This window comes from Prionailurus bengalensis, chromosome C2 (genome assembly GCF_016509475.1).
Source record: "Prionailurus bengalensis isolate Pbe53 chromosome C2, Fcat_Pben_1.1_paternal_pri, whole genome shotgun sequence".
Taxonomy (NCBI): domain Eukaryota; kingdom Metazoa; phylum Chordata; class Mammalia; order Carnivora; family Felidae; genus Prionailurus; species Prionailurus bengalensis.
In genome coordinates, this window is record NC_057350.1 from 45,858,301 (window position 1) to 45,870,943 (window position 12,643).

The 12,643-nt window shown below is 35.8% G+C and overlaps 1 protein-coding gene across 1 annotated transcript in view; it reads left to right on the forward strand.

Moving 5' to 3' along the window:
• Window positions 1-12,643, forward strand: part of EPHA6 (EPH receptor A6) — an 882,015-nt gene that overhangs the window by 716,223 nt on the left and 153,149 nt on the right. Inside the window, exon 13 of the mRNA XM_043593917.1 lies at window positions 8,502-8,627. Coding sequence (XP_043449852.1) covers window positions 8,502-8,627 — 126 coding nt within the window. The remainder of the gene's footprint in view (window positions 1-8,501; window positions 8,628-12,643) is intronic.

Here is a 12,643-nt window from a genome sequence, read left to right on the forward strand (position 1 = left end):
TGGCGCAGTCGGTTAAGCGTCCGACTTCAGCCAGGTCACGATCTCGCGGTCCGTGAGTTTGAGCCCCGCGTCAGGCTCTGGGCTCATGGCTCGGAGCCTGGAGCCTGTTTCCGATTCTGTGTCTCCCTCTCTCTCTGCCCCTCCCCCGTTCATGCTCTGTCTCTCTCTGTCCCAAAAATAAATAAACGTTGAAAAAAAAAATTTAAAGGTGGTTTTAATTCAACTCAATAAACATTACATCAAGCCCCCACTATGTACAAGCTCTGGGACTGGACATACAGAGGAGAATAAAACGTGCATGACTTGTCCCTGTTCTTCAGGGATCACATCCTAGTAGAAAAGACAGACATGTAAGCCAGAAGTCACCTGATGGCAGCCCACAGGCTGAACTCAGCTAAGAGGTATGTTTTTGATTTGATTTCTACAGTGTTGTTTAAAACATCTGAATTTGTTGCCCTTAGCCAGAACTTTCATTTGACCCAGTGCCTTTGTCATCAGTTATTTTTGGTCATCAATTTGACATACCTATTTATTATACCCGAAGGGCCATAAAGGCATTTGCATTTGGTATTACAAAATTGTAAACAAATAAATAATGTATCTATGATAGTGTTCTACCTCTGTTCTAGTAGCTAAGACTAAATGGGGGCACAGAGGAAAGAATATGAGTTCTCCCTGGGTACGTCAGGCATGTTTTGACAGTAACCAGAGGCCAGAAGGGCTTTTCAAGAGGAAATGTCACGGAGGCATAGAGACATGCCATGGTAGGTCAAGTTTAGGGAATTAAAGAAGATAATATTTCTCTCTCACTATTGAACGCTTACTTTTAGCCGCTAACAGGCACTTCCCATGATGTGCAGTAAACCAGTATAAGTGATATGTTTATTATTAGCTCCATTTTTCAGATGAAGAAATTATCAGAGAAGCTAAATAATTTACCCTAGATGAATCAGCTGGTGAATGGTAGAATCAAAATTCTGGTCTCAAGCCTAGGCATTTTCAAAAAACTGATGAATGTGTTGGCATATTGCAAATTTAGTCAGGACAGTTTTTTAATAATTAAGATTCCAAGTCCCAACACATACAAACATAGGTAAGACCACTGGACATAATCCGTATTTGGGGAAAATATAATTCAATGTAACAAATGGGATAAAAATTATGTAAACAGATTTTTAGAACTTAAAGGAAATTTGGCTAAGTGCTAGTCCAAGTTCATCATTTTACAGATAAGGAAACTCAGACTTTTGTTTTTTTTTAATTTTTTTTCAACGTTTATTTATTTTTTTGGGACAGAGAGAGACAGAGCATGAACAGGGGAGGGGCAGAGAGAGAGGGAGACACAGAATCGGAAACAGGCTCCAAGCTCTGAGCCATCAGCCCAGAGCCCGACGCGGGGCTCGAACTCACGGACCGCAAGATCGTGACCTGGCTGAAGTCGGACGTTTAACCGACTGCGTCACCCAGGCGCCCCGGAAACTCAGACTTTAAAACATTTGTTTTTAAAGAGTCAGAGAATGTCTACTTTAAATATAAATTTAAAAATACTTTAATAAATGTCTTTTTTGATCAGCTTCAGAATATCTTAATTCTCTTTGTTAATACTAGCTTTAAAAAAATACAACCACCATAATTTTATCATGCATATCCTAAAAGTTTAAAAATAACTCAAGGAAAGCTACAAATTTCTTTTTAAAAGCATTGCAGAAATAACTCATAAAAATCCAGCCATGAAACTACCCTTTTTGCTTCAATACTTTTATTGTGACCTATTGAACAACAACAGGATGATAAATCTATAAAATTCATATTGCAGTGACCTGAAGGATTAAAAAAAAAGCCAAAAACAAACAGTAATGGTTGCATGATCTTTAATTGTATTTGGTGCTGCAGAATCTTCATGGAGATTAGCTGTGTAGCTAGCTAAAGAGGAAAACATGAATTTAGTTGTAGGCATATTTCCATTTATAATAATTTAGGAAATGAAAAGATTTTGTAATTGTAACTTTGGCTTAGCTTAGTTAGAATCATTTCCTGAAAATAACAGTATCCTATCAAAAATCGATTTCCTCTTTTTGTACTAGAAATATATGTTGTAGTGCCAAGCAAAAACAAAACAAAAAAAAAATAGGTGCTTCAAAATATTTACTGAACAAATGAATAAGTGTATGAATGAGTTATTTATGAATGTAATAGTTCCCTTTCACATGTTAGGCCTAATTGATAATTAGGTCTCATCTAGGCTGTTGGCCTAGGAAGCAGTTGAACAGGCTCAGTACTCCTTTAGATCCTCGCAAGATATTTGCCAAAGGAGCAATTTATTACTTTTCATCTAATCATTTTTTCAATCCACTTATTCCATTTGCCTTTATTGAAACCCTACTCTGTGCAACTTCTGATCAAGTTAAAGCAGACAATGTTGGGGTCCCAGCTGGCACACCTACTACACCACAATGAGGCAGGTATCTTTTCTCCACCAAACTAGGCACAGCAGCTTAGTTTTTCCTGCATGTTATTAAGTAAAGAGAATTAAAGATTTCTTTGGAGTAAAAAAAAAATGTATTCTTTAAATGCCTTTTTTGAAAATGACTTCTTACTGTTTCTGGTCTTCCTTCAATGGTCATATAACTCTTAGAGTCTGAGGCTTCAACCACCATCACAAAAAATTAGGAAGCATATGTTCAAACAAACAATGAGCTAATGGTTTGGTTTTGTTTAGTTTGTACTTCTCTTGGTAGAAGAGAGAATGTGTACTCTATAAATTTTTGGAACAGAAATAGAAGAGAGGCACACAGGAGAGAAAACATGAGATACACTAGGACTGGAAGGAAACACACTTTCTGACGCAGGATGAGTGGAATGGACAGGTAGACAAACAGCAGGTAGATAGACATACGGATGGATAGGCAGGCATATGTATAAATAGAGAATGAGTAGAGACTCTTTGAAGGTTCTGAAGTGAGAATTCCTCAAGAAAAATAGCCCTTGAGATAGCCTTTGGTTTAACAGACTATGTCATCATTGAACTTTGCTCATTCACACTGTAGCTCAGAGGTACCATCATTAACCTAAACCACGCAGTCATGTAGTAGCTACCATATGCCTGTTAAAGAACTGAATACTGGATACTTAAGGCTGAAGAAAGGATCTCTACTCTGATGCATACATACTCAATTCTCAACTCTCCAAAATTTTAGTCATTCCCTTTTCAGTAGACATGTTTGAGCCAAAACTCTCTACTATGTGAATACTAATTTGTTTATGTTATATATTTATTCAGATATACTTTGTTACCTTTTATATTATTATAAAACACAAAATACAAAAGGAATAAAATTATTTTGACATAATATTCATTTTATATACTAACAGCATAAAATGTATCACTATTGGATCTGATGATTAAGTTCAGCTTATTTTGACACTTAATTTCAAATAATACTCATACCACACATGCACAATATACACGAGATGCTACATATTTAGGACTTTTTGTGATTTCTTTTTGTATCAGTGTAGATCATCCTTGCATCACATTATAGTTGACAAAGAGCTCTTTTTAGCAGTTGGAGACGTGGCTTTTCCGTTTTCTGTGTGTTCTGTGTGTTTGCTTGGACCTTGACTACCTATTTTCTAATGTATACACAAGGTTGAGAACCACTGTATAAGGAACAACATGGCTTCTGGGATGACTGCCTGAGGCCAGGTGAAATCAAGGCCTTGCCCTAATTGTTCAAGCTCATGAAGTAAATGTTTTCCTTCATAAATACTTCAGCATTTTTCTCACTGTTTTATTGTTTAAACAAGCATTCTCCAAAATTCTCTGAGTATACACCTCTAACAATAAAAATGTTGAGCATTATACACGGGGAGTATTATGCATATATTTTATTTACAATTTATTTAATACACATGGGCGCATATATTTCCAGTTTACAATTCTAAACTGTATTTAACTGCGTCTAGGTGTTCTTTTTCTACACATAGGTCAAAATGTGTATCTGCAAAAACAAAACAAGATGGCGATGATTTGAAGTAGCCACATGTGAAAAAAATTCATTATTATAGGGATATTTCCTTTATTAAATTTTTCAGACAAAATTAAATTACTGATGCATGATCTTCAAAGAAGAGATTTTTGTCTGTTCGGTTTTTGTGTATGTGAGTGGTGGAGGGCAGTAGTTCTGCATTAGAAAATTTAATCAGCCTACCTCGGTTTCTCACCCAAAGAGATTTCTTTTTTAAAAAAGAAATTAGGACCATTTAAGGATATTGTCTTATATTTATGATTATTTACTTTAACCCTTACAAGCAACCCCATGAGGTAGGGTCAATTGTTATTTTCACTTTACGTATAAGGAAATTAAGGCATAGAGTTTAAAGTCATAGTCAACTTTTTACACTAATTCTTAATGATATTGAATGTCCAATGTAAAGTTATTTCAAAGAGATCACTGCAATATCAAAATAAAATTTTGTTTCATTTGGTTTAAGTGTTACATATATTTTACTATAACTCATTGAAAACTGGTTACTCTATAGACCACATTACTTTCAGATAATCTGGGCAATCAGAATCCTCCATTAATTGATCAGACCAGATGTCAAAATTCGGGCCATGTCAACTTCTGCTTTTTTTACGCTGTGGTTACTAGCAACCATTATTTTAAGGATGCTTTACTCTCAGACAACGTTTCTCAGTGGTGTTACTAGCATTTTAAGGGAAATGCTCCTTTGTGCAGTGGGTATACCAGTTATTGCGATGCCTTTGGTTCACATGCGGACCCTCACTCGCTAAATAATGTCTTTCCCCAGTCATAATTTGCAGTACTCCCTAAGCAACCTTGACAACCACTGAACTACTGAAGGACGGATAAATTAACTCCTGCAGCCAGTAACTTATGTTAATTTACCTTATACCAGTAGTTAATAGTGTCTTTTGTTAGTGTGATACTCAGAAGTGTTTGGAATTATATTTGAGTAATGTTGCCAGAGTTAGCAAATAAAAATACAGGACACCTGATTATCTGGTAACTCTATATTAGAGATAATATAATGCTAGTGTCCTATCCTGGTGTCTCTTTAACTCACCGACTCCAGATCACTAACAAATTGGAAACTCACTTGTTTGAGATTTAGAAAAGCATGTGTGAAGTGACACATCTTATATTTCAGATTTGTAGTGGCTAAAGGAATACTTTCATCAAATAAAAATCTAACTTATGTTGACAAAGAGTCTGTTGCATGCACGTAAAAACAAAATACTGATGGACATTTATATTTATCCTGCTACAGGTGTTTGATGTTGTTCATTCTTTAACTACAATATAATTAATAAGTTCCACAATTGCTTATTTATTTTGTTGTTGTTGTTTTGTTTGTTTTATTTTAAATCCACCATAGTTTACATACAGTGTAATATCAGCTTCAGGTGTACAATACAGTGATTCAACACTTCCATACAACACCCAGTGTTCATCACAAGTGCACTCCTTAATCCCCATCACCTATTTCACCCATCGCCCCACCCACCTCCCCTCTGATAGCCATCAGTTTGTTCAGTATAGTTAAGAGTGTGTTTCTTGGTTGGTGTCTCTCTTTTTTCTTTGCTACAATTACGTATTAAAAAAAAAAATAAAGACAGCGAGGGCCAGCAACTTAAGCAGTAGAGCAAACCAGACTAAAATTATTTCATATCAAATCCCAGAAGGTTCCTGAACTTAATTTCTTGTAGATTAAGAGATAACAAATATATGAATTATAACAAATAAATTCAGCTTCATTATTCAATTGTGAAAACAGAGCTATAATGTTTCATGCAATCTCTATTGACATGACTGACCCTAAGGAGGAAACTGATAAGGCATTATTATCACATAATATCATATTTCAATTGAATACGTATTCATGTACACTAGCTTTTCTGTTTGTTTCATATATTAAAAAATGACAGTCCCTTAAGGAAGAAATGCCACAATAAATGAAAGACCTTTTAACCCACAGTAAAGAAACATCACAAAGCCATTATGAATGATGCAGCAGGTTTAGGAAAATGAAAGCTGCTATTAAATATGACAGGCTGTCACAATAGAAATAGTAATCAATGTAATCATAGCAATAAAATAATATTTGTATTTTGTTTCTTTCAAGGAGTTAAAATAATGGACATCTTTTCTAAGTTAACAATTTCACATAATATGGCAAAATAATAGAAAGATAAAAATCTCTAAATCTGAAGCATATTAAAATTATTTAAAGTCTGCTCTACACACTTTTGTTTTTCTCAAAATTTCTTTTGAGATAATTGCATTTATATTCTTTTTTCTTTCCTGTGCATGATTATGTTCTTTTGGTTTTTGTTTTTTGTTTTTTTTACAATCTACTTTTCTTTTTTCTAAGTTTGTTTGTTTGTTTGTTTGCTTTTGAGCGAGAGTGTGCACACAAGCAGGGGAGGGGCAGAGAGAGGGAGAAAGAGAGAATGGCAAGCAGGCTCTGCCCTGGACTCAAACTGAACGAACCATGAGATCATGACCTGAGCTGAAATTAACCAACTTAACCAATTGAGCCACCCAGGTGCCCCTACAATCTCATATTCTTGAACCAAACTTCTTATCACTTGGCTTCAATAAGTCCATAATCAGCTAGAATTGGAATATTTCTGTTTTTACCACCTATAATAAAATCTGAATTTCTTATAATTATTTTCTCTGTTGTAAAATCACCACTTCTTTTGTAACTTTAAGAATACAGGATAAATATATAATTGTCTCTACCTGGTATTCAGTAATGCTCCGTGGTGATGGGTACTTTCTCAGACAGTGTTGAAACATTGCAACGTGAAAAATGCCTTGCATGGGAAACATTGCACATGAGGAAATATTTGTGCTCAATGATATATACACCCCATGTAATAGCAAAGGAGAAATTAGATTCATTGTTCATCAAAAGTTCCCTCAGAACTACTGCTTGGCACTTTAGCCACATCTCTTCATGTTTAAGGGACTCAAACTCTGCTGGACCTTTCCACTAAAGCCTCATAAAATCAACAGCAAAACCAGCTTAATTACAGCATTTGATTTTCTTTCCATGCTTTCTTTATTCCAATGCACAATAAATAGGCCTCACCCATTAAAATATACATTGTAACTTCGCTTTCTAAGCATTTCTAAAGATCTAAGAAATCCTGGCTTTTCTTTAGCATCAGCTCTCTCTGTAGAAGCAAGTTGTATAGAATGTGTTATACCAGGTCCCTTTAATCCTGGTCAGATTTCAAAGAGGCTATGAATTTTAACATATTTTAGGTGCGAAATTTGTGTCAAGGAACAGAGTGAAGTCTCTTCAAAAATGTAAGACTTGATAAAACTGAGCCTGAGAGGATTGATTCAAGGTCTCTTTATTTGAAAACTGCTGGGCCTGATTGGAGCTTCAGGGGCCCCAAATGATGTGCATTCCTTATAACCATCAGTGTAACTTGCTTTTAGAGGGTTACTGTGATTAAACTTAGATATACCATATCAATTACCAGTACTGCCCATGCACTGATAGTGCATGTATATTAAATTTTCTTCTGAATGATTTTAGTGTCTTTCAGGTCATTGAGATACCAAATTATAATGCTGTTATTCCACACTGAAGGGTTTCTGATTCATATTCAGAGAATAGCAATCTCCCAAATAGGAAATGGCTCATTATTTATTTTTAATCTACACTGGGAAGATTTTGTCCTAGGAGTCTGCCACCTAAGTGACATCACTTCCCTTTTTCATGCCTTAGTTTGCTAGTCTATAAATGAGAATTTTTTGACTGGATGACCTATGATGTCTTTTCCAGCTCTGACATTCTTTTATTCACAATTCATGATATAATCTTATGAATAAACTTCCAAGTGGTTTCCTGTTGGGGTTTTTTTGCTTCACAGTAGCCTTCTTAAAAGTGAAAAAGCATGTGGTTCTACCTTTGCAAACTCTGTCTTCTCCCTAATAGGAAGGTGTAACAAATTAAGAATTGTGGATATGGATTTCCTTACCGCTATTTCAAAAACATATATAATTGCTGGATGGTGTAAAAGCTTTCCTCATTTTAAGCACCACTGCTGATAGACCTAAAGCAAAACACTGCTTCTTCCAGTGCAGCTTTGATCTCAGATCCCGCTGTGGCTGTCTCCTGCATGTCTGTCACTCATGTGGACGACTCTGCAAATAGACAACCTCAGCGACTTTTATTTATATCTGCTTTGTCAAATGTAGGTTTAGAAATTTTATCTTCACATTCTACTGTTTGTACATCGTTTGGGATTGTAACTAGTTAAGAGTACTTTCTTTTCAAAACCTAAGTTGATTTTTTTTTAATTATGAATAAAAATGCATTCATTCCTTTTAATTTTATAGCTTTCTTGTAAGGTTTGATGTTTTTATTAATGATAGGATTTTTTCCCCAGTTAAATGATCAACAGCTTTTCCACAAATAGATTTTGATTAATGTCCATTTTTATCTCTTAAAAGGATCCTTCCCGGCCATTGGGGTGGAGGCGTTTTGCCCCAGCTTCCTGAGGGCAGGGTTTTTAAATAGCATCCAGGCCCCGCATCCAGTGCCAGGGGGAGGATCTCTGCCCCCCAGGATTCCTGCTGGTAGGTATTTCAGGTGAAGTTTTCTGCCACCATATACAGCACAGGACTGTGCTCACAACTGAAAGATACACAATACAGAAATAAATATTTCTAAGATATATTGTTGAAAAAAAATACAGGTGACCTTTCTTTAATGCAGGGACCACATTTATAATATCTAATGCCGTGAAAGTGGTAAAAGGAAGTAGAAGACAGATCTGTAACCTGAACACCCAGTTAGCATACTGCTGCTGCCTCCTCTAGAATAATTTTTACATAAATAAGGACTAGAGCTTCAGATCTCAAATTTTATAACTCAAGAATAAAAATAAGATAAAGTAGAGCTACTTTGCCACTTGGAATTCACTAGAAAAGAGAATTAAAAACAGCATTATTGACAGGCAATTCAATGTTTGCGCAAGTTTATAGAGATTTAATTAAAGTTTAATTTTACTAAAGAGAAATGAGTGGAAGCCAGAAAGTAGCAAATTTGAAACTTGAAGAACTTTTTTGAAAAAGAAAATTAATGCACAGTTTCCCCTTAAACATGTCAGTCTGACCAAAGCTGTATTTTATCAATGAAAGAAAGAAAATACAGGGAATTGAGCGTTTTTATTCATGTTTATTTATTTATTTTGAGACACAGAGAAACAGAGAGCAAGTGAGAGAGGAGCACAGGCTCTATGCTGACAGCACTCCAGGGCTTGATCCTACCAACCATGAGTTCATGGCCTGAACCAAAATCAAGAGCTGGATGTCTAACCGACTGAGCCAGGCAAGCACCCCGGAAATCGAAAATTTTAAAATGCAATTTCAGGGGCGCCTGGGTGGCTCAGTTTGGTGAAGCATCTGACTTCAGCTCAGGGCATTATCTCGTGGCTCATGAGTTTGAGCCCCTTGTCAGGCTCTGTGCTGACAGCTCAGAGCCTGGAGCCTGCTTCAGATTCTGTGCCTCTTCCTCTCTCTGTCCCTTCCTCACTCACTCTCTGTGTCTGTCTTACAAAATGAATAAACATTAAAAAAAAATTGGTAAAAAATACTTTTAAAAATGAAATGAGATGAAATGAAATGCAATTTCAAAGTTTAGTAAATCACTTTCTGGATTATCCATGATATTATTTCAGAAACAAATTGTTTTTTTCCCTGCCAATTTATAAAATATCAAGCTGCCTTCTTCTGTTGTATAAAAGATATAAACCCACTTTATATTTTATATGTGTCTTAGAGAAATAGAATTAGGGTATTGATTCTTGGAGTTTTGTTTTGTTTTGTTTTTTGAGAGAGAGAAGCAGAGGGCGAGGGAGAGAGAATCTTAAGCAGGCTCCACGCCCAGTGGGCACGTCATGGGCCTCAATCTCACAACCATGAGATCATGACCTGAGCTGAAATCAAGAGTCAGACCCTTAACCAACTGAGCTACCCAAGCGCCCCTTGGAGCTTTATTTATTGTAATTCTAGGGCCACCTTGGTGGCTCAGTTCCTTAAGTGTATGACTTGATTCTGACTCAAGTCATGATCTCATAGTTCATGAGATCCAGCCCACGTCAGCCCCCCCACTGGGTGTGGAGCCTGCTTAAGATTCTCTCTCCCTCACCTTCTGCCCCTCTCCCTGCTGCATCAAAAACATTTTTTTAATTAGTGTAATTCTGCTGTTTTTTAGTCATAATTGTGCCACAAATTATGGTGATGACATCAATGTATTCAGGAGGGCTGGCCCAGCCAACCAATCCTGGGAATGTTTGAAGACACTAGGAAATCCAATAGAAACAAAATTGCAACACGCACATTTCTTGCTTTTCTTAACAATATTATACCAACAAGGCCTAACATTATTACATTTCTATTTTTCTGTTGCTCTTCAATTACCCTTGCCTTCTTAATTAAAACATACAAAATAGCAAATCGTAAATATGCTTTGATGCCGTTTGGTTTTATCATTGGACAATTACCGATATGGTTGGAGGCTTTGTGGCCAGCAATGTCACTGATACAGTAGGAACCAAAACTACATGAATTTAAAACTAGCAGTTTTAATTCTAATGAGTGCCACTTTTTTTTTTCCTCTTTAGAAACAAAAATGGTATCAGTTGCTCAGAAATGTTATTATTCTTACTGTTGGTGGTGATGGTGGTGTCTCAAAAGACACAAAATAAAAATCTATGTAAGCTAAGCTCTCAGAGCTGCAAATATAAAAAGGCAGTTTTCACATATATTATTAATATCTCAGTGATTAGAATTGAGGAATGGATGATTTGTAGTTTAATAGCTTAATCCTTAACTCTTAATGACAAATCTCAGTGGATTTAGGTATGTTTGGCAGAAATGACATTACAAAGTTCAGAAGTAACTTGAATTATTCAGCATTACTGCTAAAAATAAATAAATAAATAACCCTTGTCATTTAGCCACTGAGAATAATAGAAGAAAGATGATGTTTCTATAGCACATACACAGAAGCAACTTTCTAGAGAGAGATCTGAAAGAACACTCTAGCACTCTGTTCTTCTAGGCTTTAAGCCAAATTTGCCTCCAGCTTTCATACGAAAGAAAACTCAGTTCAGTTTCCATGACTTACATACAAATCAGGTGTAACAAAATTGCTTCATAAAAAATTTATAGATCTAAACTTGTTCCTGTTCCCTCAAACTGAAATTAACTCAACTCACTTTTCCTGGCTTATATCACTTTGATAAGTGATCCCTGTGCATTTCCTCTGGCACTATTCAGTAATGACTGCTACAATTTCAAAGGTAATTTTTATCCTCTTACATTCATCTATAGGTTATTTCCCGAGAATTTCCTTTATAATTTTGTGTAAAGGAGAATGAAGTAGTAATCATGAGTTTTTATTCTTTCATATTTTTTAAAAGTATTTCTTTGCTATCTAATAAATGAACTCATCACCCGTTAGGTTTAGGACATCATCAAGAAAATAGTTCCTCCCTTGACCTGTACCGTGGCACTTTGAACAGTTGGCCAATGTTTGATGGCGACTGGGCAGCGATCAATTTGCTTTATCCCAATTGATTCTTTGTCACAGTACTTTGAGGGTCTCAAAAGACATTAGCTATGTGATTCAAGGAAATCACAAAGCCTGTTCTAATGATGGTGCTAATTTAGTTCCCAGTTACTTATCTTAATCGAATTTAAATGAGATACACGATGATGTTTCTTATAAAATCATTTCTTTGTATTCATGTCACACTATGCTATCAAGGAACAGTGTTTATATAGTACTTATTTTTTTAAGTCTATTTATTTAATTTGAGAGAGAGACAGAGAGCACACACACACACATGGGAGGGATAACGAGTGAGAGAGGGAATACCAAGCAGGCTCTGCTCTGTCAGCGCAGAGCCCAATGGGGGAGTTGCACTCATGAACTGTGAGATCATGACCTGAGCCAAAACCAGGAGTGGGACTCAACCCACTGAGCCACCCAGGTGCCCCTATAGTACTTATTTTTGCACTAACTGCAATGAATCATTTAATTATGAGACCCAGAAAGCAGACAAGCCTAAAATCAGTATTTATTTAACTATTGTCAATTGTTTATACTGTCTATATGACCTTTTTTTATTTCTAGAAAGGTCGTAGTAAAGAGTTATCTTTCTTAGTTTCAAATAGAGAAAAATGCCAGAAACTAATTGACTGAAAATTAAATAGCAAGTATATTCATATATTTATTTTCTTTCTTTTTTTAAATTTATTTAAATTCAAGTTAATTAACATATAGTGTAGTACTGGTAGAATTTAGTGATTCATCGCTTACGTATAACACCCACTGCTTATCCCGACAAGTGCCCTCCTTAATGCCCATCACCCATTTAGCCCAATCCCCCCCAACCTCTCCTCCAGCAACCCTCAGTTTGTTCTCTATAGTTAAGAGTCTCTTATGGTTTGCCTCCCTCCCTGTTTTTATCTTATTTTTCTTTCCCTTCCCCTATGTTCATCTCTTTTGTTTCTTAAATTCCACATATGAATGAAATCATATGATATTTGTCTTTGACACACTTATTTCACTTACACTCTAGTTC